The following is a 27614-nucleotide window of genomic DNA, read 5'->3' on the forward strand; positions in this document are numbered from 1 at the left end:
CAAATCATTAGCATGAACAAGAAAATCTCCTTTTACTGAATCAAGTACAAAACCTTCGTAGTCGCCCTTTCTGCCGGAAGCTCACCTACTGTTTTCCCTACAAAGCAGTCGCAGCCGCAAAGGTCCTCAAAGACAAAAACTCTCACGAGGACCAGGGTAGGGCTGGCACTGCCTAAACCCTGGGTCAAGGGAACCGAGAGGGTAAAAACCAAAGGAATTGGAACTCAGGTACAAGAGCCAACACAAAGCGCCAAAATTAACACAACACTCTGCCCAATAGCGATAACACTCGCGAGATAAGAATGCAAAGGGCGAGAGAAACTCAATTTCTCGCGAGAAGAGGGGGCGTCGGCGGAAACTAGGCAATGGCCCCCTAAGCGACCCGGACCCAGCCAACGGGCGGGGCCAGAGTTAAATCCGCCCCCTTCCGGCACCTTTCCCCGCCCCCCAACCCTGAGGTGTTGGGCCCCGGGTGCGGGCAGCTGGGTTCTCCTGGTTCCACCCGGCTGGTGCAGGGTCGTTTTCAAAGCCTTGGGAACGCGCTCTGGCCAGATTTGAGGAGGGGGGGCGGGGAGGGGCCTGCGGCTTGCGGCCCCGCCCCCTTCTCCATCTCGCCGGCAGGCAGATTGGCCCGCCTCCTTCGGCCGGCCCTGGGGCCGCGTCCCCCAGGCAACTCAGCCTCTGAGGCCTGAGCTTCTGCCCGCAGGTGTTGGCGACCAGGCCCCAGGGCACAGCCTAGTTCGACCCCATGGTGGGTTTTGGAGCTAACCGGCGGGCCGGCCGCCTGCCCTCCTTCGTGTTGGTGGTGCTGCTGGTGGTGATTGCGGTCCTCGCCTTCAACTACTGGAGTATCTCCTCCCGCCACGTCCTGCTTCAGGAGGAGGTGGCGGAGCTGCAGGGCCAGGTCCAGCGCACCGAGGTGGCCCGCGGGCGCCTGGAGAAGCGCAATTCAGACCTCCTGCTCTTGGTGGACTCGCACAAGAAACAGATCGACCAGAAGGAGGCCGACTACGGCCGCCTCAGCAGCCGGCTGCAGGCCAAGGAGGGCCTGGGGAAGAGATGCGAGGATGACAAGGTAAGGACGAGCCCTCTCCTCTCACCCCCCATAGTTTCTTTCAACCCCGGCGTCGGGGGGTTGGCCCGCCGCAGCTGCTCTATGCCTTCCAGGATTTCAGCCGTGGAGGCCCCCCTTAACTGCCAACAACCCTGTTTGTCAGAGTTTTCCCGGTTTATCACTGCCACGTTCTCCAGTCTCCACCAGACAAAACTGGCCTTAAGTTCTGGTTCTCTAGAGTGGCCTGTGTGTGGATGCCGCCTTTTCTCCAAGCTCAGCTGCTGAGCTGGCAGTAGTAGTCGTCTGGCCTATGTGGCAGCCTTAGGTTTACAGATACACAAATCTGGAGACGGCCAGATTTGGTCTTGGTATTGTTGCCTTATCCGTATTCCGTGCATACTGATCAATATTAATTTCTTTAATTAAGGAATGGGGCCCCCTCTAATCTTGTGTTTATATATTTTTTAAGTAGTATGACTTTTCTTAAACTCTGTAGGTTGATATGTTAAGTAGTTGAAGAATCAGATGTTACTACCTTTTTTTGTGATCAAAATGTACGGTAAATGGGCTTTGGAGCCATATATGAGCCACACTTGTGATCTGGACATAGTTAATACAAAATTATGTACTCAATTTGAATTGTTAATGACATTAGACAAAAAGATAGAATCTCTAATTATGTTCTAAACAACAGAATCTCATGTCAGTGTCCTTGTTCTTGAGACAAATAAAAATGAAAATTCTCATGCTTAAGTAGTTCTTAGGATTGGTGTTTTATGTAAATGGAAAGCCATACAAAGTTTAAAAAGTTTGAAGCTGGACTGTAACTAGACCTGCTACTGAATAGTCTTTTTTTCTCACTCACCAGCATATTGGAGTTACATTATTAATTTATGACTTATGCAACTTCTGTTGGTATAGCAGGGTTGTGAAAATTTCTGGGTGGGCTAAGTAGATGCCATTTTTCTGGACCCTTTATGGTAATCTTCACATTTTTTGTGTGTTCCTATTTTAATTGTAAGTTTTTATTTTCTATATCAAAATCATTTGTACTAAGTCATTATAAATTAAAATCTCCATGAGCTCCAGCTTCCTTATTGTCATCTTCCTCCACCTGACTTATTTCATGCAGATTGGGGCCCTCAGGTAATTACTGCTCTATAACCCTCTCCTTTTGCCCGTAACATAGACATCCTCTGAGAGGAGCAACACATCAGGAAATTCATACATATGCTATACACTGAACTCTAAAGACTGAAAAATTCTCTTGGGTGGAGTAGGCAGAAATCTGTGAAATTTTGGAGTATTAAAATAAGGTCTTTAGACTTGGCTAGGCATTGCTATTCAAATTCTCTCCAATCTAAGAGGAAAGATAACTTTTTTCTAGTCATTTATACTCTGGGTTCCATTTCTTCCATCTACTGGTCTATAATTATGTTTCTTTTAGTATGTTTTCACTTTTACCTTCAACCAGGTACGGGTGTCCCCCATTCTAAATCTTTTTTTCATTCCTCTCTATACTGCCTTTTCCCAACCAACCAATTTATTTTTTTTAAAGAGTCATTTTCACTTAAGGATGTCTTTTTTTTTATTTTTTAAGATTTTATACATTTATTTGACAGAGAGAGCACAAGCAGGGGGAGCAACAGACGGAGAGGGAGAAGCAGCCTCCCCGCAGCAGGGAGTCAGCCCTACGTGGGGCTCCATCCCAGGACCCCAGGATCAAAACTTAGCGGAAAGCAGATGCTTAACGGACTGAGCCACCCAGGCGCCCCACCAATTTCTTTTTTTCACTTTCACTGCTAAACTACAATTATTGATCGTCTAGAAATGCTTCATCTACTTCTTTTATCATTTCCATCCTAATCTTTTTTTATTATGCTTGCCATCCTTTCCTCCCCTTTCTGAAGCTATTCTCTTAAAGGTCACAAGTGACAGTTTTCCTACTCCAATCCAAAAAATTTTTTTATTATCAATCTATTTAATCTCTCAATAGTTTGGTTCTGTTGATTGTCTCTTTTTAGAAACCATCTCCTTTCTTGCTTCTATAATATTGAGCTCTCCAGATTTGCTTCCTACCTTCTTCACTATATTCTTTATTGGGTTTGTTTGTTTGCCTCCAGCCCCCTAATAATGGACTCTCTTCTTGGGCCTTTGCTTCCCTTGTAGAATAGTATTTCTCAAAATGATGTTAAACAGAATACTTTCCTAGGAGTTGTTTATAAGCGGTCAGGATTAAAAAGGAAAACCTTCTTTTTTGGAGGTAAATGTTAAACATTATAAGTAGAATGTGCTTTTCTTGGGGTTCTTGATGCCTGCTAGCATATAAAGGCTCTTTTGGTAAATAAGCCTATTTAATTTTGTTTAACCTAGTCTGTCAGTTAATTTGATCACAGATTACTATTTTCATGGCCTACTTGTTATCATGGTACAGAAGAATCCAGCAAAGCACACTAGTTTGGGAAATGTTGCCGTAGATATCTTAACTACTTTTGTTTGGATAATTTATGCAACTGGCTCACAAATCTAAATCTCTCACTTGTATGTCAGTTTCATATTGTGTTAGCTACAGCATCTTTGTTGGAGTGCTTGTGCATGTTTGTTCTTGGGGTTAAGAAGGGGGCTTTGAGCTCCTAATAGAAAGGGTAGTTTTGGTCTAGATGAACTATAGATGAAAGTTCTCTTTTAGAGGTGTTTCCTTTATTGCTGCTACTCCCTTGATATCTGGGGAAGTATATGGTAGCTTAAAAAACATTTCAAGCTTCGAGGACTGCAGATATAGCTTAGAATTCTAACTCAGTTTCTAGCTATATGATGTTGGGCAAGTTATTTAACTACTTTGGGTTCATTTCCTCATCTGTACCTACCTAGGGGATCATAGTACCTACCTAGGTATTGTACAGATCTGAGATCACATATATGGAAGTATCAAACTGGACACATTATGAATCAGACTGTAGAATAAACAAAGCCTAAAGCTTTATTATTTTCTATAACTGATCTAAAAATCCCTCTGGGTGGTGATAGTATTGGGGGAAGGAGAAGTAAATTAGACAATGAAAAGTGTCTCGTTCATTTTAAAACAGACTTGTTCATTTAATGTAGTCTCTTGAGTAGAGGCCCTGTCTTTTAGGGTTTTTACCTGTAGACACTGGTGATGGCCTGCTCAGTGTCCATTCATACCCCCTTCACTTTTGCAGACCAGCCCTATTTTGTCTGATACGTATTCTTCCCTTTGTGTCTCAGGGCTAAGTCCTGCTTGGTCTAAACTGAGTATGATAATTTCATTTTTCTTCCTAGTGATTAGTTTAGGAGGGGGCTTATGATGTGGCTAGTGAGTTGTGGGGAAGTTTTTCCTTGCTCCTTAAAAGAATGGCACTTGGATCTCTATAGTATTCTTACCCCAAATCTAAAAATCCCCAGTCTAATCATGAGAAAGACAAATTCATACTGAATGACATTCAGCAAAACACCTGACAAGTGCTCTTCAAAAGTCTCACTTGGGTACCTGGGTGGCTCAGTCGGTTGAGTGCCTGCCTTTAGGTCAGGTCATGATCCTGGGGTCCTGCTCAGTGGGGAGCCTGCTTCTCCCTCTGCCCCTCACCTCACTTGTGCTCTCTCTCAAATAAATAAATGAATAAAATCTTTAAAAAAAAATCCCCAAAAAACAAAAAAAAAACAAAAGAGTCTTACTTGAAGAGATGGTCTCTTCTTCTGTCAGATGTTGTTCCTTCTGCATGTGATACCTGAAATGGAGACTACAAAAGTGCCAGGAGAGTCACCTAAAGAATGGCTGAGGCACTGAAGATTATAGAGTAGAATACTGTAATAGAATATTGGCATTTGTTAGGTGAGATAAACATTTTTCCTATTGTTTAAGTCGTCAAATTAAGATTTCCTTGACTGCGTCCTAAGATGCCCTGTTAATATTCTCATTGTCATGGTAGTCTGAGGTGTAGGTTAAATTTTGTATGTTCCCAAGGCATTGTGGGCAGTGACCTCAGATCTGCATGTGATTTTGGGGGTCTTCAAGAGTCTTAAGTATCAACAGTGGTGTTTGGATGCCTGACTAGGTACTTCTTTTACAGTCTTTTGGAGACCCTGATCCTATGGCAGCATCACCCCCTGTATACCCGCCTCCTTCCAATAGATGTTTCACACCAAAAATGCCTTCACCCTGCTGAGCTGCTTTAGTTAGGATGTGTGTTGTAGGGGGTGTTGGCAAGGCAGTCCTTGCTCAGGCTGCTTTTTCTTTCCTTTTTTTAAATAAACTTTTAGGGGCACCTGGGTGGTTCAGTCGGTTGAGCAGCCTACTCTTGGTTTTGGCTGGGGTCATGGGGTGGAGTCCCTTCTCAGGCTCCATGCTCAGTGGGGACTCCACTTCCCCTCTCCCTTTGCCCCTCTCCCTGCTCGCCATGCTGTCTCTGTCTCTCTCTCTCTCGAATAAATAAATAAATATTAAAAAAGTTAAATAAACTTTTATTTTACAATTTTAGATATATGGAACTACTGCAAAGACAGTACAGTTTCCATATACCCCACACCTAGTTTCTCCTATTACTAACATCTTACATTAGTATGATACATTTGTCATAATTAATGAACCCCTGTTGATACATTATTATTAACTAAAGTCCATTATTAACTAAAGTCCATACTTTATTCCTCATTTTTTCCCCTAATGTCCTTTTTCTGTTCCAGGATCCCATCCAGAGTACCACATTACATTTAGCCTTATGTCTCCGTAGGGTCCTTTTGGTTGTGACAGTTTTTCAGGCTTTGTTTTTGATGACCTTGACAGTTTTGAGGATAACTGGTCAGATATCCCTCAATTGGGATTTGTCTGATGCTCTTCTCAAGATTAGCTTGGGATTATGGTTTTTATGGGTTTTGGGAAGAAGACCACAGAGGTAAAGTGTCATTCTTATCACATCATATTAGTGGTACATCTCTCAAAATGACTTATCACTGTTGATGTTAACCTTGATCACCTGGCTTGAGGTAGAGTTTGTTCTGTTTCTCTACCATAAAGTTACTCTTTTTTTCCTTTTTTTTTTTCACGCTGTACTCTTTGGAAGGAAGTTACTATATGCAGCCCACACTTAATGAATGGGAGTTATACTCTTATCTCCTTAAGGTCAGAGTATCTCTATAAATTATTTTAAATTCTTCTGCATGGACCTTTGTCTCTTTTCCCTCATTAATTTATTAGTCATTTATATTAGTATGGACTCACAGATATTTATTTTATACTTCAGGTTATAATCCAATGTCACTTTATTTTTTTGCTCAAATTGTTCCAGCTTTGACCATTGGGAGCTCTTTGAGTTGCCTCCTGCATCCCTTTGACATAATACCCATCACTGTGACATGCCCCTTCCTTACTCTCTGGCATTACAAGATGCTCCAGGCTTATCTTGTATATTTCCTGCCCCAGTCCTAGAATCAGCAATTTCTCCAAGAAGACTTGGTTCCTTTTATTGGAAAATGGTATTAGAGACTAAGATCTAGGTGCTAGGTGTGCTACTGTCAGGCTAGCTTTGGGAGTCTAGGAATCCCAGCTCCAAAGGAATCAGAAAGGTGATATTGGACTTCTTCCAATTTATTATAGTGTCCTGCCATTTTCAATCTGTTACCTCTGTTACCTGGGCTGTTAGAACACAGAAATAAGGGAGCTTAAGCTGTTCCGGGGAAGTAAGAAGCAAGCCCTACTTCTGTGGGATTTCCCCTATATTTATCTTATTTTTTGCCATCCTCCTAAAGGAGTTCCCCCAGAGGGTTATATTAGTTTGCTAGGACTCCCATACAAAATACTACAGACTGGATGGCTGAAAACAACAGAAATTTATGTTCTCACAGTTCTGGAGTCTGGAAATCCAAGGTTGAAGTGCAGCAGATTGGTTTCTTCTGGAGCCTCTCTCCTTGGCTTGCAGATGGCTGCCCTCTTGCTACTTTGTTATCACATAGTTGTCCTCCCTCCCTACTCCCGTCTGCTTTGCACACAAATCCTTAGCATCTCTTCCTCTTATAAGGACACCAGTCATAATGGATTAGTGCCCCACCCTAATGGCCTCATTTTAACTTAGTGACCTCTTTAAAAACCTTATTTCCAAATAGGTTACATTCCGAGGTACTGGGGTTTGAGACTTCAATACATGGATTTTTGGGGGAACACAGTTCAGCCCATAAGAAGGGTGAATCTATGATACACAACAATGCCTGCCTTTCCTCTTTCTGTCAGAAAGGACTTTCCTTCTGTTTCCTGTGTGTAGGGTATTTCTTTTATCTGACCTTGAATTCTTCCTATGTGTATCTTATATTAAAGCTGTGTGGTCCACATGAGCCAATTCAATTTCTTGATAATTAAAAGGAGCTGTTAGAATGTAGAAATGGGGGGGCAGAGCAGGATGGCGGAGGAGTAGGAGACCTAGATTTCGTCTGGTCTCAGGAATTCAGCTGAATAGGGATCAAACCATTCTGAACACCTACGAACTCAACAGGAGATTGAAGAGGAGAGTAGCAACAACTCTCTGAACAGAAAAGCAACCACTTACTGGAAGGTAGGACGTGCGGAGAAGTGAATCCGAGGCGATATTCGGGAGGATAGACGGCGGGGGAGGGGGCCTCCGCTAGCCGCTTCTGGCAGTGATAGAGCCGTGGAGCACAAAATCGGAACTTTAAGAAGTTGGCTCTGCTGAGGGACGTCGCTGCAGTGGCTAAGCGGGGGGTGGAATCCTCCCGGGACAGTGTGGTCTTAGGACCCTTGGGGTCACAGAAAGACCGGGGGTGCCTGAGTGCGCCAGAGCTCCCAGGTATCGGAGCGGGGAAGCCGGCTGCAGAGACGGAGCCGAGGCGCGGGCTCTCAGCTCCGGGTTGCCATAAACTGTGATCCGCGGCCCAGTCGGGCCACTGCTCCTCCAGCAGGGACCCAACAAGCGGCAGAGCTGGGGAGACTCCCCTTTCTCCCTGGGGAGGAGCGGCGCGGGAGCGCACCGCAGGGATCTGCTGGGTTTCGAGACTTCACACGGGGTCGGGTACCAGAGATAGCAACGCTCGGTCACAGGCCGGGTGAGCAGGGAGTGTGGCCGGAGACCAGGGAGACGGGAGTGACTGCTTTTCTCTGGGGGCGCACTGAGGAGCGGGGCCCCGAGTTCTCAGCTCCTCCGGGCGGAGATTGGGAGGCCACCATTTTCGCCCTGGTCCTCCAAAGCTGTACCGAGAGCTTGCAGGGAACAAAAGCTCCCGAGAGCAAACCCCAGCAGCTTGCTTAGCCCCGAACGACAAGGGCGGGGCAATTCAGCCTCCAGCAAAGACATTTGGAAACCACAGCAACAGGCCCCTCCCCGAGAAGATCAGCAAGAACAGCCAGCAAGCCAAGACCAAGTTTACCGATCAAGGAGAACGGGAGAACTCCAGCGCTAGGGGAATACTGCACATAGAATTCATGGCATTTTTTTTTTTTACCGTGATTCATCAGTTCATCAAAGTTAATTTTTGTTAACTGTTTTTTTTTAATTTTTCTTTTTCCCTTTTTCAACCAACATCTTATCAATCCCTTTTTAAAAAAAAAACATTTTTTATTTTTCATTTTTAGAGTCATATTTTATCCCTTCATAGTAGTTACCCTTATTTTTGGCATATATATATATAAGTTGTTCTCTCTTTAAAATTTTGAGATACAGTTTCTTCTAACAGATCAAAATATACCCTAAGTCACTAGTGTATGGCTTTGTTCTAGTCTCCTGCCTGATCACATTCTCTCCCTTTTTTCTTTTTTTTTTCTTAAATCTTCTTCTTTCTTTTTTCAAACAACTTATCAATTCCTTTTATAAAATCTTTTATAATTTTCATCTTTACAGTCATCTTCCATCCCTTCATTGTATCAACCCTTATTTTGTACATATATGTCTTTCTTCCTTTAAAATTTTAGGAGGCACTTTTTTCTAACAGACCAAAATACGCCCAAAATCTAGTGTGTGGCACTGATCTTTGCACTAGCCTGATCATATTTGATCATATTCTGCTTTTTTTGTATTCTGTTTTTGTTTTTATCTTTTTTTTTCTTTCTTTTTTCTTTCTTTCCCTTTCTTTTCCCCTGGTTTCAGGTCTTTTCTGATTTGTATACAGTATATTTGCTGGGGACGTTGTAAACCTGTTAGCATTTTGTTCTCTCATTCATCTGTTCTCCTCTGGACAAAATGACAAGACGAAAAAAATCACCTCAGCAAAAAGAACAAGAGGTAGTACTGTCAGCCAGGGACCTACTCAATACAGACATTAGTACGATGTCGGACCTAGAGTTCAGAATCATGACTTTAAAGATACTAGCTGGGCTTGAAAAAAGCGTAAAGTTATTAGAGAAACCCTTTTTGGAGAAACAAAAGAACTAAAATCTAACCAAGTCGAAATCAAAAAAGCTATTAATGAGGTTCAATCAAAAATGGGGGCACTAACTGCTAGGATAAATGAGGCAGAAGAGAGAATCAGTGATATAGAAGACCAAATGATGGAAAATAAAGAAGCTGAGAAAAAGAGAGATAAACAACTACAGGATCACGAGGGCATAATTGGATAGATAAGTGATACGATAAGATGAAACAACATTAGAATAATTGGGATCCCAGAAGAAGAAGAAAGAGAGAGAGGGGCAGAAGGTATATTGGAGCAAATAATAGCAGAGAACTTCCCTAATGTGAGGAAGGAAACAGGCATCAAAATTCAGGAGGCACAGAGAACTCCTCTCAAAATCAGTAATAATAGGTCAACACCCCGACATCTAATAGTAAAACTTACGAGTCTCAGAGACAAAGAGAAAATCCTGAAAGCAGCTCGGGAGAAGAGATATGTAACCTACAATGGTAAAAATATTATATTGGCAACAGACCTATCCACAGAGACCTGGCAGGCCAGAAAGGACTGGCAAGATATCTTCAGAGCACTAAACGAGAAAAATATGCAGCCAAGAATACTATATCCAGCTAGGCTGTCATTGAAAATAGAAGGAGAAATAAAAAGCTTCCAGAACAAACAAAAACTAAAGGAATTGGCAAACACGAAACCAGCCCTACAAGAAATATTGAAAGGGGTCCTCTAAGCAAAGAGAGAGCCTAAAAGCAGCATAGATCAGAAAGGAACACAGACAATATACAGTAACAGTGACCTTACAGGCAATACAATGGCACTAAATTCATACCTTTCAATAGTTACCCTGAATGTAAATGGGCTGAATGCCCCAATCAAAAGACACAGGCTATCAGATTGGATTAAAAAACAAGACCCATCAGTATGCTGTCTGCAAGAGACTCATTTTAGACCCAAAGACACCCCCAGGTTGAAAGTGAGGGGGTGGAAAACCATTTACCATGCTAATGGACACCAAAAGAAAGCTGGGGTGGCAATCCTTATATCAGACAAACTAGATTGTAAAACAAAGACTGTAATAAGAGATGAGGAAGGACACTATATCCTCCTTAAAGGGTCTATCCAACAAGAAGACCTAACAATTGTAAATATCTATGCCCCAAACATGGGAGCAGCCAATTATATAAGGCAATTAATAACAAAAGCGAAGAAACACATTGACAACAATACAATAATAGTGGGGGACTTTAACACCCCCCTCACTGAAATGGACAGATCATCTAAGCAAAAGATCAACAAGGAAGTAAAGACTTTAAATGACACACTGGACCAAATGGACTTCACAGACATATTCAGAGCATTCCATCCCAAAGCAACGGAATACACATTCTTCTCTAGTGCCCATGGAACATTCTCCAGAATTGATCACATCCTAGGTCACAAATCAGGTCTCAACCGGTACCAGAAGACTGGGATCATTCCCTGCATATTTTCAGACCACAATGCTTTGAAACTAGAACTCAATCACAAGAGGAAAGTCAGAAAGAACTCAAATACATGGAGGCTAAAGAGCATCCTACTAAAGAATGAATGGGTCAACCAGGAAATTAAAGAAGAATTAAAAAAATTCATGGAAACCAATGAAAATGAAAACACAACTGTTCAAAATCTTTGGGATACAGCAAAGGCAGTCCTGAGAGGAAAGTATATAGCAATAAAAGCCTTTCTCAAGAAACAAGAAAGGTCTCAAATACACAACCTAACCCTACACCTAAAAGAGCTGGTGAAAGAACAGCAAATAAAGCCTAAACCCAGCAGGAGAAGAGAAATCATAAAGATCAGAGAAGAAATCAATGAACTAGAAACCAAAAGAACAGTAGAACAGATCAACGAAACTAGGAGCTGGTTCTTTGAAAGAATTAACAAGATTGATAAACCCCTGGCCAGACTGATCAAAAAGAAAAGAGAAATGACCCAAATCAACAAAATCATGAATGAAAGAGGAGAGATCACAACCAACACCAAAGAAATACAAACAATTATAAGAACATATTATGAGCAACTCTATGCCAGCAAATTAGATAACCTGGAAGAAATGGGTGCATTCCTAGAGATGTATCAACTACCAAAATTGAACCAGGAAGAAATAGAAAACCTGAACAGACTTATAATCACTAAGGAAATTGAAGCAGTCATGAAAAATCTCCCAAGAAAAAAAGCCCAGGGCCAGATGGCTTCCCAGGGGAATTCTATCAGACATTTCAAGAAGAATTAATACCTATTCTCCTGAAACTGTTCCAAAAAATAGAAATGGAAGGAAAACTTCCAAACTCATTTTATGAGGCCACCATTACCTTGATCCCCAAACCAGACAAAGACCCCATCAAAAAGGAGAATTACAGACCAATATCCTTGATGAACATGGATGCAAAAATTCTCACCAAAATACTAGCCAATAGGATCCAACATTCACCACGACCAAGTGGGATTTATCCCTGGGCTGCAAGGCTGGTTCAACATCTGCAAATCAATCAACGTGATACAATACATTAACAAAAGAAAGAACAAGAATCATATGATCCTCTCAATAGATGCAGAAAAAGCATCTGACAAAGTACAGCATCCTTTCTTGATCAAAACTCTTCAGAGTATAGGGTTAGAGGGTACATACCTCAATATCATAAAAGCCATCTATGAAAAACCTACAGCGAATATCATTCTCAATGGGGAAAAGCTGAGAGCTTTTCCCCTAAGGTCAGGAACGCAGCAGGGATGTCCACTCTCACCACTGCTATTCAACATAGTATTAGAAGTCCTAGCCACAGCAATCAGACAACAAAAAGAAATCAAAGGCATCCAAATCGGCAAAGAGGAAGTCAAACTCTCACTCTTTGCAGATGATATGATACTGTATGTGGAAAACCCAAAAGACTCCACCCCAAAAGTGCTAGGACTCATACAGGAATTCAGTCAAGTAGCAGGCTATAAAATCAATGCACAGAAATCAGTGGCATTCCTATACACCAACAACAAGACAGAAGAGAGACAAATCAAGGAGTCGATCCCATTTACAATTGCACCCAAAACCATAAGATACCTAGGAATAAATTTAACCAAAGAGGCAAAGGATCTGTACTCAGAAAACTATAAAATACTCAGGAAAGAAATTGAAGAAGACACAAAGAAATGGAAAAACGTTCCATGCTCATGGATTGGGAGAACTAACATTGTGAAGATGTCAATGCTACCTAGAGCAATCTACACATTCAGTGCAATCCCCGTCAAAATACCATCCACTTTTTTCAAAGAAATGGAACAAATAATCCTAAAATTTGTATGGAACGAGAAGAGACCCCGAATAGCCAGAGGAATGTTGAAAAAGAAAAGCAAAGCTGGCAGCATCACAATTCCAGACTTCCAGCTCTATTACAAAGCTGTCATCATCAAGACAGTATGGTACTGGCACAAAAACAGACACATAGATCAATGGAACAGAATCGAGAGCCCAGAAATGGACCCTCAACTCTATGGTCAACTCATCTTTGACAAAGCAGGAAAGAATGTCCAATGGAAAAAAAGACAGTCTCTTCAACAAATGGTGTTGGGTAAAATTGGACAGCCACATGCAGAAGAATGAAACTGGACCATTTCCTTACACCACACACAAAAATAGACTCAAAATGGTTGAAAGACCTAAATGTGAGACAGGAGTCCATCAAAATCCTAAAGGAGAACACAGGCAGCAACCTCTTCGACCTCAGCCCACAGCAACTTCTTCCTAGAAACATCGCCAAAGGCAAGGGAAGCCAGGGCAAAAATGAACTATTGGGATTTCATCAAGATAAAAAGCTTTTGCACAGCAAAAGAAACAGTCCACAAAACCAAAAGACAACCGACAGAATGGGAGAAAATATTTGCAAATGACATATCAGATAAAGGGCTAGGAATCAAAATCTATAAGGAAGTTATCAAACTCAACACCCAAAGAACAAATAATCCAATCAAGACATGGGCAGAAGACATGAACAGACATTTTTCCAAAGAAGACATCCAAATGGCCAACAGGCACATGAAAAAGTGTTCAACATCACTCGGCATCAGGGAAATCCAAATCAAAACCTCAATGAGATACCACCTCACACCAGTCAGAATGGCTAAAATTAACAAGTCAGGAAATGACAGATGTTGTCGGGGATGTGCAGAAAGGGGAACTCTGTTACACTGTTGGTGGGAATGCAAGGTGGTGCAACCCCTCTGGAAAACAGTATGGAGGTTCCTCAAACAGTTGAAAATAGAGCTACCATACGATCCAGCAATTGCACTACTGGGTATTTACCCCAAAGATACAAATGTAGGGACCCGAAGGGGTACGTGCACCCCAATGTTTATAGCAGCAATGTCCACAATAGCCAAACTGTGGAAAGAGCCAAGATGTCCATCGACAGATGAATGGATAAAGAAGAAGTGGTATATATACACAATGGAATATTATGCAGCCATCAAAAGGAATGAGATCTTGCCATTTGCAATGACATGGATGGAACTGGAGGGTGTTATGCTGAGTGAAATAAGTCAATCAGAGAAAGACATGTATCATATGACCTCACTGATATGAGGAATTCTTAATCTCAGGAAACAAACTGAGTGTTGCTGGAGTGTTGGGGGGTGGGAGGGATGGGGAGGCTGGGTGATAGACATTGGGTAAGGTATGTGCTATGGTGAGCGCTGTGAATTGTGCAAGACTTTAATCACAGATCTGTACTTCTGAAACAAATAATGCAACATATGTTAAGAAAAAAGAAAAAGAAGAAGATAGCAGGAGAGGAAGAATAAAGGGGAGTAGGTCGGAGGGGGAGACGAACCATGAGAGACCATGGATTCTGAAAAACAAACTGAGAGTTCTAGAGGGGAGGAGTGTAGAGGGATGGGTTAGCCTGGTGATGGGTATTAAAGAGGGCACATTCTGCATGGAGCACTGGGTGTTATGAAGAAACAATCATAGAACACTACATCAAAAACTAATGATGTAATAATGGTGATTAACGTAACAATAAAAAATAAAAAAAACAAAAAAACAAAACAAAAAAAGGATGTAGAAATCGTCCTCCCCCAAATTGTTGTGTTACTATAAATGCAAAAAAAAAAAAAGTCAGTTTTGAGGTTTGGAGCTGAACAATAAATAATCTCTTTTGCCTATAACAACCACAGTCTTCCCTGAGGCAGTATATAACATCAGTTAAATAGGGAAAAGATTATGTGCCAGAAAGGAGGATGGGAAGCATATTACCTTTTTTTTCCCCACAACAAATATGCTTAGTGTGTGTGTGTGTGTGTGTGTATAAAACCTTGGCACATAGTGGATATTTTTTACTGTGGACTCAAATCCTGGTGCTGCCATTTAGTATGTGTGTAACCTTGGGCAAATGACTTAACTTCTCTGTGCCTCACTTTCCTCATCTGTAAAATGAGGACAATAATAGTTAACCTCTCATTCTTGTAAAGTTTAAATGAATAAACTTATTAACATGCTCAGAATAATGCCCACCATATATTAAGAAAGAAAGAAAGATTCAGTAAGTGTTGTATTAACTATTATTCCACAGCTACATCCTGCCTTCTTTCCAGGATGTAGAGAGTTCCTACCTAGATCTGGTCCCACCTCCAGTCTACCTGCCTCACCCTTCACCCCTGGTTGGTTGACTTTTTTTCTTCCCCCATTTCCTGGTCCATTTTTAGCTAGGCTTAGTTGACTCCTCCCATACTTTTCTTAGCTGACTCCCTGGAGCCTGCCGGTTCCTCTGTGATTTGAGGATCAACCTTCTACAGTTCTTCTAATATGCTGCACATGATAATTCCTGCCTTTGCCTCTGCCTCTTCAGTCATAATCTTGTCAAGTTTATTCATAAACCCTACAAAATTCATACCTCTTCTCCAAACTATATCGCTTTCATATTTTCTTGGCCATGCAACCATTATTAAGACTGAGATTAGAAATTTTGGTGTCATCTTTGATTCCTAGCATCTGATATTCAGTGATTCAACATACAGAGGAGTTCCTTGATCAAATTGAGTTAAAGAACATCATTCTGGTTCCAGAATAGAGAATTGATTGGAAAGGAAACAGCAGTAGCTTCCTAACTAACCTCCTTGCCCAGGTCCCTATTTCTTTCAGTCAGTTCCTCCCCCTTAAGCAAATTTGATCTTCCTCAAACCTTACTTTCAGAGCAGCTATGTCACTGCTTAATTCTGATGTCTAACCTTTAAGGTCTTGCATGGAGTGGCTTCAACTACCTTTGGCTCCCACTATCTCCTGACTCAAACTGTGATCCAGACATGTTATTTTGTTTACTTTTGTCTCCCCACCTCCCTCTCTGTGTCATGTTAATTCCTGTTGTACTTTTGTTCCTGTTGTTTGACTCTTAGTCTCTTACCTCTTTTCTGTGCGTATATTCTATCAATCTTTTACCCAGCTTTTTTAAAAATAGATTTTATTAATTTATTTGACAGAGGGAGAGAGAGAACACAAGCAGGGGGAGAGGGAGAAGCAGGCTCCCTGCTGAGCCGGAAGCCCTATGTGGGGCTTGATCCCAGGACTCTGGGATCATGACCTGAACTGAAGGCAAACATTTAACAGACTGAACCACCCAAGTGCCCCTTTTACCCAGTTTTTTATCTATGTCTGGGACTTCTGCCCCAGAGTGTGCTTTTCTTTTTTCTTTTTTTTTTTTAAAGATTTTATTTATTTATTTGAGAGAGAGAGAATGAGAGATAGAGAGCATGAGAGGGAAGAGGGTCAGAGGGAGAAGCAGACTCCCTGCTGAGCAGGGAGCCTGATGCGGGACTCGATCCCGGGACTCCAGGATCATGACCTGAGCCGAAGGCAGTCGCTTAACCAACTGAGCCACCCAGGCGCCCCCAGAGTGTGCTTTTCCTTCCTTATATTTTATTTACACTTACTATTTGAACCACACTAATTTATTTTTTTTCATTTTTCACTAGTAGCTTCTTATATGTTAATGTTGTCTTCTCAACAAAAAATTAAGGAAGGACCATATTTTAAATTTTTTCCAATGGGTTCTTGATAGTCCTTTGTGCTGATACAAAGTGTTATGGGTTATTGGATTAGCGTGGACCTTGATCCACTGTCTTGTATCCTTATGAAAGGACCTTTGGACATGGTTACACAAAGAAAGAAGGAAAGAAGAGCATGACACAATGGAGGCCTTGACTGGAGTGATGCATCTACAAGCTAGAGAATGACAAGGATTGCTAGCAACCACTAGAAGCTAAGAAAGAGGCAAGGAAGGATCTTTGCCCTAGAGCCTTCAAAGGGAGAGCATGGCCCTCTTAATTTTGGACTTCTAGCCTCTAGAAGCGTGAGAGAGTAAATTTCATTTAAGTTTAAGCGCTACTGAGTTTGTGGCACTTTGTTACAACAGCCCTTTGAAAAAACTAATACAAGATTCAATAGAAACTCCAGCAGACTTTTTTGTTGTTATTGAAACTGACAAGCTGATTCTAAAATGCATCTGAAGGGGCCCCTGGGTGGCTCAGATGGTTAAGCATTTGCCTTCAGTTCGGGTCATGATCCCAGGGTCCTGGGATCGAGCCCCGCATGGGGCTCCCTGCTTGGCAGGAAGCCTGCTTCTCCCTCTCCCTCTGCTTGCCACCCCCCCCGCTTGTATACATTCTCTATCAAAAATAAATAAAAACTTTAAAAAAAAATAGAATAAAATGGATCTGAAAATGCAAATAACCTAGAATGGCCAAAGCAATTTACAAAAAAAAAAAAAAGGACAAAGTTGGAAAGGGGAAAAGAAAGAAAAAAAGTCTTTTCAACAAAAGATACTGAAACAATTAGATTTTTAAAAATTTTTTTAGTTTTTTTTAAAGATTTTATTTACTTATTTGACAGAGAGAGACACAGTGAGAGAGGGAACACAAGCAGGGGGAGTGGGAGAGGGAGAAGCAGGCTTCCCGCTAAGCAGGGAGCCCGATGCTGGACTCAATCCCAGGTCCCTGGGATAATGACCTGAGCCGAAGGCAGACGCTTAACCACTGATGTACCCAGGCGCCCACAATTAGATATTTTTATGGGGGAAAAAGGAACAATAACTGCCACCTTACAGCATATACAAAATTAATTTGGGGCACCTGGGTGGTTTAGTCAGTTAAGCGTCTACCTTCGCTCAGGTCATCATCCCAGGGTCCTGCGATTGAGCCCCACATCGGCCTCCCTGCTCAGTGAGGGGGTCTGCTTCTCCCTCTTCCTTTCCCTCTGCTGCTCCCCCTGCTTGTGCTCTCTCACTCTCTTTCTGTTAAATAAATACATCAAATCTTAAAAACAAAAAACAAAAAATTAACTTGAAATGAATCACAAACCTAAATGTAAAAGGTGAAACTGAATCTTCTGGAAGATAATACAAGAGAAGATATTTGCAACTTTGGATAGGAATGGATTTTTGAGGACACAAAAAGAATGAACCATAAAGAAAAATATTGATAAATTGGACTTTCAAAGTTAAAAACTCAAACACTACTTTTTAAAAGAAAAAGCAAGACACAGATTGGAAGAAACATTCACAGTACATTTAACTGACAGAAAATTGTATCAGAATATATAAAAGCTTCCTGAAGCTCAATAAGAAGAAGATAACCCATGGGGAGAATGGGTAAAGAGGATTAGGAGGTACAGGCTTCCAGTTACGGAACGAATAAGTCACAGGGGTAAAAGTACAGCATAGGGAATAGAGTCAATAGTAGTGCAATAGCATTGTTTGGTGACAGATGGTAGCTCTACCTGTGATGAGCACAGCATAATGTATAGAGTTGTCCCATCATTATGTTGTACACCTGGAACTAATGTAACATTGTGTGTCAACTATATTTCAATGAAAATAAATAAATAAGACAATCTAATTTTTCAAAATGAGCAAAAGATTTGAAAAGACATTTCATCAAAGAAGACCGATGAATGGCAAATAAGTACACGAAAAGATGCTCAGTATCATTAGTCATTAAGAAAATGCAAATTAGGGGCACCTGGGTGGCTCAGCCGGTTAAGCGGCTGCCTTCGGCTCAGGTCATGATCCCAGGGTCCTGGGATTGAGCCCCACGTAGGGCTCCCTGCTCCACGGGAGCTTGCTTCTCCCTTTCCCTCTGCCTGCCGCTCTGCCTACCTGTACTTTCTATCTCTCTGTCAAATAAATAAAATCTTTAAAAAAAAAAAGAAAATGCAAATTAAAACCACAGTGGGGCACTACTACAGACCCATTAAAATTACTATCGTTAAAAAGGCTTACAATACTAAGTGTTAGTGTGGATGTAGAGCAACTACAGTTCTCATGTGGTGCTGGTGGGAGTATAAAATGGTATAACCATTTTGGAAAACTGCTTAGCAGTTTCTTATAAAGTTAAGTATATACTACCATATGACCCAGCCATTCCACTCCTAGGTTTTTACCCAAGAGAAATAAAAACATAAAACCACAACAAAAAATTTATACACAAACATCCATAGTAGCTGTATTCACGAAAGCCCCAAACTGGAAAAACCCAAATGTCTATCCGCAGGCAAATGGATAAACAAAATGTGGTAAATTTGTATAGTAGAATATTACACAACAGTAGAATGAATTACTGATACGCTCAACAACATAGATGAATCACAAAACCATTGTGCTGAGTGAAAGAAGCCCAACATAAAACAGTACATAGTTAGGATTCCATTTATATAGTTTTCTAGAAAAGGAAACTATAGTAATAGAAAACAGAACCATTGTCACCTGAGGCCAGAGGTAGAGGAAGGGATGACAAAGGCACGAAAGGAAACTTTAAAGGGTGGTAAAAATGTTCTCTATCTTGATCGTAGTGGTGGTTACACAGATGTATAAATCTATCTTGATTGTTTTCTCTTCTTATAAAGATACTGGTCATATTGGATTAAACTCTACCCTAATCCGGTATGACTCCATTTTAACTTGAGTACATCTGCAACGATTCTGTTTCTAAGGATCATTCACAGGTACTGGGGAGTTAGGACTTCAACATATCTTTCTGGGGACACATTCAACCTATAGTAAATTTAGAAATCAATTTGGAGTGAATTGAATCTTAGCAATATTGAATATTTCAATCCATGTATGTGGTGTTTCTTTATTTTCTCTATTTTTTAGCCTTCTTTAAATTCTTGCAGCAACATTTTATAATTTTCAGTATTTAGCACTCCCACATATTTTACTACATTTATTTCTAAGTATTTTATGTACTTGATGCTATCAAAAATGGAATTATATCTCTTATTCAGTTTTCTACTTGTTCTTTGCATAGAAATGTTATTAATTTTTGTGTATTGATTATTTCCCTGCACTAGAGCTCATTAGTTCTAGTATTAATGGAATCTAAGGAATTCTAAGGAACCTACAAAAAAAGCCACAATACTCATTAATAGTAGCTTTTTTTGGTAGACTGCTTAGAATTCTTTATGTGTATTATCATGTCATCTGCAAATAAAAGTAGCTTTTTTTGGTAGACTTAGAATTCTTTATGTGTATTATCATGTCATCTGCAAATAAAGACAACCTTTTCCCCCTTTCCTTTTTTTTTTTTTTTTAGAAAGGGGGAAGGGGAGGGACAGGGAGAGGGATTGAATCTTTTTTTTTAAGATTTTATTTATTTATTTGAGAGAGAGAGGCAGATAGTGACAGAGATAGCGAGAGAGAACACAGGCAGGGAGGGGAGAGCAAGAAACAGGCTCTCGCTGAGCAGGGAGCCCAACATGGGGCTTGATCCCAGGACCCTGGGATCATGACCTGAGCTGAAGGCAGCCGCCCAACTGACTGAGCCACCCAGGCGCTCCAAGAGAGATTCTTTTTTTATTTTATTTTATTTTTTATTATTGTTATGTTAATTACCACACATTACGTCATTAGTTTTTGATGTACTGTTCCATGATTCATTATTTGTGTATAACACCCAGTGCTCCATGCAGAATGTACCCTCTTTAATACCCATCACCAGGCTAACCCATCCTCCCACCCCCCTCCCCTCTAGAACCCTCAGTTTGTTTTTCAGAGTCCATCGTCTCTCATGGTTCGTCTCCCCCTCAGATTTCCCCCCTTCATTCTTCCCTCCTGCTATCTTTTTTTTTTTAACATATAATGTATTATTTGTTTCAGAGGTACAGATCTGTGATTCAACAGTCTTGCACAATTCAGCGCTCACCATAGCGCATACCCTCCCCAATGTCTATCATCCAGCTGCCCCATCCCTCCCACCCCCCCACCACTCCAGCAACCCTCAGTTTGTTTCCTGAGATTAATAATTCCTCATATCAGTGAGGTCATATGATACATGTCTTTCTCTGATTGACTTATTTCGCTCAGCAGAACACTGAGAGAGAGATTCTTAAGCAGACTCCACATTTGGAGCCTGACTCAGTGCTTGATCTCACAATCCTGAGATCATGACCTGAGCTGAAATCAAGAGATGGATGCTTAACCAGCTGAGCCACCCAGGCGCCCCTCCCCCATTTCCAGTTGCATGATTTTTATTTTATTTTTCCTCGCCTTATTGCAATGGCTAAGACCTCCAATACAATGTTAGATAGAATTGGTGAGATTGGATATCCTTGGAGAAAATGCATTTGACAAAATTTAATATCCATTTATGATAGAAAGTCTAAGCAAAATAGGAAGGAAGGAAACTTCCTCAAATTCATAAGGGATATCTATCAAAGCCCCACAGCTAACATTATATTTAATGGCGAAAGACTAAATGCTTTCTCCTAAGACCAGAAACATTGAGGGTTTTGAGTAGAGGAATTACTTGATCAGATTAAGCTTAAAACATTTATTCTGGCTGCAGACTAGAGAATTGATTGGAGGGAAGAAAAAAATAGATGTAAGGAAAATAATTATAAGGTTTTTATTTAAAATTTTTTTAGTAGTACAGGTAAGAGATAATGGAGTCTTCAACTAAGCATAATGCAATTCTTAACCTGGTCAATACTAGCCTCAGGGAGCATTTTTGTTAGTACTAATGACAGGGGAGCATTAATTGCATTTAGACATGAAGTTAGGAATGGTAGATGTTCTGTATTGCAGGAGAGAATCCCAACAATGAGGAACTGTCCTGCTTCAAATGCCAGTAACAACTTAATGGAGAAATACTGGGTCATTAAGGCATAGATATAGAAATAGAATTAAGATTTTATAATACATTTGATGTGTGATGGGGATTCAAAGATGAATCCCTTGATATTGGTTTGTGCAGCCCAGCTGATGGTGGTGCTGTGACCTGAGGTAGGAACCTTAGATTAGAAGTTAGTTTGAGAAAAGTACAAATTTAGGTAGGTTGAGTTTGAGGAATCTATGAAATATCAAGTAGGTATTGGAAATACACTTCTGGAACTCAGCAGAAAGGATGGGCTAGGGACAGATTTAAATCTGTTATGGTTGTTGAAGTCATAGGAATGATAGGTGGTAGAGGGACATGCATATGTAGTATAGAGCTTTGCAACAGATAAGGGTTTAGTAGAGGAGGAGCAGGTTTAAATGATTGAGAAAGAGTAGACAAAAAGGAAGAAAAAGCCCCAGATTCTGTGGTGTCATGGAGGCCAAGGGAAAAGAGTTTGAGAAGGAGTTGTCAGTGTTAATTGCCGTATTTATTTATTTATAATTGTCTCTCCATATCTAGATTGTAAGCCAGGCATGGCTGTATGTTCTATTCATCTTTGTATTTGCACAGTTCCTGGCATAACATTACTTAATAAGTGTTTAAGCTTCTTGACGGCAGGGTCCATTTCTCTTCATCTGCTTTGTTTAGAGTATCTGGCTTATTCCCAGTTATAAATAATTGTTGAATGAATGACCATATCTGTCTGCATGTTTATACTGCATGTCTTTTTTTTTTCATCTTTTTTTCCTGTGTCTTCCAACTTTATATTGTGAATTTCTTGACTATAAAAATCTAGAAAACCTATGTGTTTAATACTTAAATAAGGAGATATTTGATGATTGATTCAGTAGTTTGCGCTGGCTCTTAAGTGTGCATAAATATGTGCTAGGGCTACCATAGATATCCATGTAACAGATTACACTACTTTTCTGGAAGGCATTATCAAAATATTCTGTTGTAAAACTAACTTGTTATTAATTCATTTTCTTTCTAGATAGAATGTATCTTTTCTTTGAAATGTATGCTAGTACATTTAGATTAGTATTTTGTTCATGTAAAAACCCAAAAATATTTTTCTGGTTCAATTTAGCATCTAAACAGAAGAAAACCTTGAGATTAATTTAGTGGGAGTGTAATGAAAAAAAATTGTTATATGTTGCCATATCTTCAGGGATTTGTTTTGTAAACTGGAAGCTAACTTGAAATAAATTCACAAAGAGTAAAGTGAAATAAGTCCTTTTCCTGACATAGTGCTTTCTGATTTTTTCAAAGCATGTCATATGCATAAATCATTTATTTGGGAAAGTTGAGGATCTACCATGTGCTAGGTGCTAGGCATAGAAAGATGGTAAGCTTCATACTTGTCCTTAAGGAACTTAATGTAATGGAAGAAATACACATTGAGAAATAATCCATAATGCATGATTAAATGCTACAGTAGAACTATTTACAAAGGGATTTGAGAGTACAAAGGAATAATTGATTAACTGCTTCAGGAAGTCAAGAAAGAAAGGATTCACTGAAGATGAATCCTAATGGATGAAGAGTAATTCACCAAACTTAGAAAAGGGTAAGGCCAAATATACATAAATGAAGCCGGGAAAGATTGAAAGTCTGTTGTACGGGTCAGGCAGTTTAATAGGAGAGTGGCATGTAAGGTGGTGAGAAGGAAGGGAATTTGTGGCTGGAGATAAAGCTATTTAGGGTCACACTCTTTATTATCATTATTTTTTTGTTGTGGTGGTAAAATATACTTAACATAAAATTTATTATTTTAGGGGTGCTTGGGTGGCCCAGTTGGTTAAGTGTCCAACTCTTTTTTTTTCTTTTTTAAGATTTTATTTATTTGACAGAGAGAGAGCACAAGCAGGGGGAGTGGCAGGCAGAGGGAGAGGGAGAAGTAATCCCAGGACCCTGGGATCATGACCTGAGCTGAAGGCAGACGCTTAACCACTGGATCACCCAGGCCCCCCGGAAAACTAAAGCTTTTAAATGTTATTTGCCTCTCGTCTCTAGTACCTGATGTTGGGTCTAAAACGTTAGGTCTTCTGATTCCTGATGCCATAGTCTTTTTTAATATACCATGGTTACTTTCTCAGCTGGAGAATTATAATAAAACCAGTGGGAAACAAGAGATTAGTTTTGGGACTTGTAATGTTTAACATTTTTAATGAATGACTTAGAGAAAGTTCACAGTGTACAGGTGGCACTCTTGAAGGGGGTCATTAACAGCAAGATCATTAACTGTGAGTTGGGAAAAAAGTTGAAGCTTCAATGGAAGCATTTAGGAGAAAATAATCCAAAATGTACTTATTTATAGAGTAAATAGCTCCGAGCCAACAAAAAAGGAATTAGGAATAAAGTAATATGCTAGGAAATTCTTTGAAATTTCCAGTTTTTTTGGCCAAAAAGGCTAAATTTGAGGGACCACCATGCTAGGTACTGGGAACAGCAAAGAAGATATTCTACTAGCTAACATTTATTAAATAGTTATTATGTGCCAGGCAGTGTTGTAAACACTATTTGTTTATTTCAGTCCTGTGAGGCAGATAATATTCTCATGTTACAGATGAGGAAACAGAAGCACAGAGAAGTTAATAAGCCAAGGAAATAATAAGTTATAAATTCAGAATTCAGACCCAGGCAGCTTGACCTTAGAGCCATTCTTTTAAGCACTATGTTATTGGGTTCTCCATAATCACTGTCTTTCCTTATGTGCAACACTTTGTTCAGTATTGATCACATGAGGGAGGTTTAATAAAGATACAAAGAACAACTGAAATCAAGGAATGAAATGGCAGTTAATAGAGAACCATCTAAAAAGACCTGAAAGCATATGACTAAAAATATCGATGTAAACTTTCCATACCTAATTCTGCAAGGTGGTTTTGTGCTTATACACATTCTACTTATTAATGACCCATTCTGATAGCTGCTCACCTAATGCCATATGGTATCTTTTACCTTAACTGGAAGAAAGGAGGAAACTATTTTAAAGCTTAGTGGGAAAAGTTTCTTAACAAGTTTTACTTCTTTAAATGGTACATCTCCCCCAAAACAAAAAACATTTACTTCTCAAATGTTGTTAACAGTGCCTGGAATGCCTTCAAGTAGAGATTTGAATTAACAGCGTAGTGTCCATATTTTCCAAATTGAAAATCCAGGACATCATGTCTGAAAAATAATTTTTTAAAAAAACTCTGGTGAAAAACTTCATAACATAAAATTGACCATCTTAACCATTGTTAAGTGTACAGTAATGTTAGCATTATGCTTTTTTTTTAAGATTTTATTTTTTTGACAGAAAGAGAGATAGCGAGAGCAGGAACATAAGCAAGGGGAGTGGGAGAGGGAGAATCAGGGAGCCTGATATGGAGCTTGATCCCAGGACCCTGAGCCAAAGGAGGACGCTTAACGACTGGCCACCCAGGCGCCCCACCAATATGCATATTGTTGGTGCAACAGATCTCTAGAACTTTTCATCTTCAAAATGGAAACTCTGTACCCATTGAACAAAGCTCTCCTTTTTCCCTTCCCCAGCCCCTGGCTGAAAGATTTTTCTTGATTTGAGAAAAAAAATTAATATAAAATTAATATAGTGGAATGAAATTAAATGTTTAATTGCACGTATAAGGAATCCCCTTCATTAATAGAAGAAAATTGTATTAAATTGGAACCTTTAGAAAATCTGGACATATTACTCAAGGTGCTGAAAACTAAAGTGAGCTTTCTAGTACAATGACTTCTGGGGAATTAGTATCAGAAAACTAAGGGCTGAACTCTAGTACCATCAGTTCTTTATTTGAAAGTAATGAGTATGATCAGTTGAGATAACTTTCACAGAAAGTGAGGCTGAAACTGTTTTGGCTTTCTGCTAGGTAGAAGGATTATTGTTGGAAGCAAGTCTGGTAGCTTATTTTGAAAACAACTTAAACACATTCCCTTAAATTCACTCTAATCAGGCTTTTGCCCTCACCATACCAACTGGGGTTCAGTATTTGAGTATTGGCTAAAATCCAGTTGTCAATTCCTAGTCATCATCTTACTTCACCTATGAGCAGCATTTGATATAGTTGATTACTTCCTCTTCTTCCTTGAAACATGTTCTTCATTTTGGCTTACAGGAAATATTGCTTTCTTTCCAGCTAGTCATTCCTTCTCATTCTGTTTTTCTGGTTCCTCCTCAAATAGAATACTCCAAGGCTTAGTCCTTGAACCTCTTCTTTATCTACACACAGTCCCTTAGAGAGCTCACCCTGCCACGTCTTTAAATACCATCTATACACTGATGATTTCCAAATTTATATCTTTAACCCAGACTGTTCTATTAAATTCCAGCCTTGATATTTAATTCTCTACTCATCGTCTCCTCTTGGATGGCAAATATGGTTTTGGAACTTAATCAGTCCAAAGCCAAACCCCTGATCTTTCCCCTACCCCAAAACTTCTATTCACAGTCTTTCCTAGCTCAGTTAATGGCAACTCCTTCCTGTCAGTTTCTCAGGCCAGAAGCTCTGGAATGCTTGACACTTTCTTTCTCAGCCACACATCCAATTTATCAGCAGATCTTGTTGGCTTAGCTCCCCAATAAACTGAGGATCCAGACACTTCTCTCTACCTCCTTTACTGCCATTCTGGTCTAAATTATCACCATCTCTTGCCTAAATTATTGATGATAGCTTAGCTAGATTCCTTTCTTCTGTCCTTGCTCCTGCTTTAATCTGTTTTCAACACAGCACTGTTAAAATGCCAACTAGGTTATATTCCTTATTTGCCTAAGACGCTCCAGTGGCTTCCATCTCAATTGCATAAAAAGTCCAAGTCTTTCCAGTGGTCCACAGGCCCTAGACCATCTGCTTCCCTCACAGTTCTCAGACCTCATCTCTTACTACCCTTTTTGTTGCTCACTTCATTCACACCACACTGGCTGTTTTGATCAGTTCCTTGAAGTATCAGTCATTCTCTTGTGATGGTGCTTTTACACTGGCTGTACCCTCTGCCCAGGACCCCCTTTCCCCAGGTGGCTTCATGGTACTCTCATTCTTAAAAGTTTTTGTTTAAATGACACCTTTTTGTTTAGGCCTTCCCCTCTTTTCCATCTCTAATGTATTTTCTCCACAGCACTTACCAGTTTCTATGCTATCGTATGACTTCTTATTGTAATAAATATTACATATTAAATATTGTAATCTTCTAGCAAGAGCAGGGATTTTTGTCTGTTGTTGTGATTTGCTGTATCCACAGTGCTTAGAACAATGACTTGCATGAAATAGCTACTCAATAAATATATGCTGAAATGAATTAACATAGGAAGAAATTAAATGCACACTTAAGACCTAAAAGGGGATTTGACATCAGTGGTGGGTAGTCTTGGTAAGAGGTGGCTTGGAGGGGATCTGGAAGTGGAAGGTGTGACTAGGGCCTAATAGCATGAAAAATTGGGAACGTGTTGGAAGGATGGGGAATAGTCAATATAATGAAATTCTTAGCTATAGAAATTAACATCCTGATAGTGTAGAATCAACTTAAGTCTTGGTTTTTATTTTATAGTGGTAAAAAGGAAAGGAAAGGGCATTCTGATGAGCCATGGACATCGGAAAAAGTAGTTTAAATTAGAGATGGTTAAAACTAGCTTGACTATGTCAAAGAGACCATTTCTGATAACTGGATAAAGTGGTGCACACCTTATGGAAGGCATTAAGTGCTTGGTAGAAGAGTTTTAGATTCTACACTATGGGTAATAGTATTCTATTATTGGATTTTGACTAGAAGAAAGATTTTTATGGAAAACAAGTTTTTACCACGATTTTTGTCACTACCATTTGGAAATAGATAAAAATGGGAAAAAGACTAGTGCTAGATTAGATTTCTTCATTTATTTTTTCAGTCATAATGTTGAGTGACTGCATTGTGCCAGGGAATAAGGGGTGACCAAATGAATAAGATCTCTGCTCTTACAGACCTTCTCTTCTAGTACAGCTAGATGAAAATAGTCCTTGTAGATCAAGGTGGGTGCCATGAA

At 40.1% G+C, this 27614-nt stretch overlaps 1 protein-coding gene across 2 annotated transcripts in view; it reads left to right on the plus strand.

Annotated features, from left to right (window-relative positions):
• Nucleotides 1-457: 457 nt before the first annotated feature.
• Nucleotides 458-27614, plus strand: part of GOLM2 (golgi membrane protein 2) — a 119049-nt gene continuing 91892 nt past the window's right edge. For both annotated transcript variants that reach the window (XM_028126726.2, XM_028126727.2), the window contains exon 1: nt 458-1075. In XM_028126726.2, coding sequence (XP_027982527.1) covers nt 749-1075 — 327 coding nt within the window. In that variant the 5' untranslated portion in view covers nt 458-748. The remainder of the gene's footprint in view (nt 1076-27614) is intronic.

The sequence above is a fragment of the Eumetopias jubatus genome, unplaced genomic scaffold (assembly GCF_037043125.1).
Source record: "Eumetopias jubatus isolate StellerSeaLion01/CBP00866 unplaced genomic scaffold, mEumJub1_p1.0 scaffold_7, whole genome shotgun sequence".
NCBI lineage: Eukaryota > Metazoa > Chordata > Mammalia > Carnivora > Otariidae > Eumetopias > Eumetopias jubatus.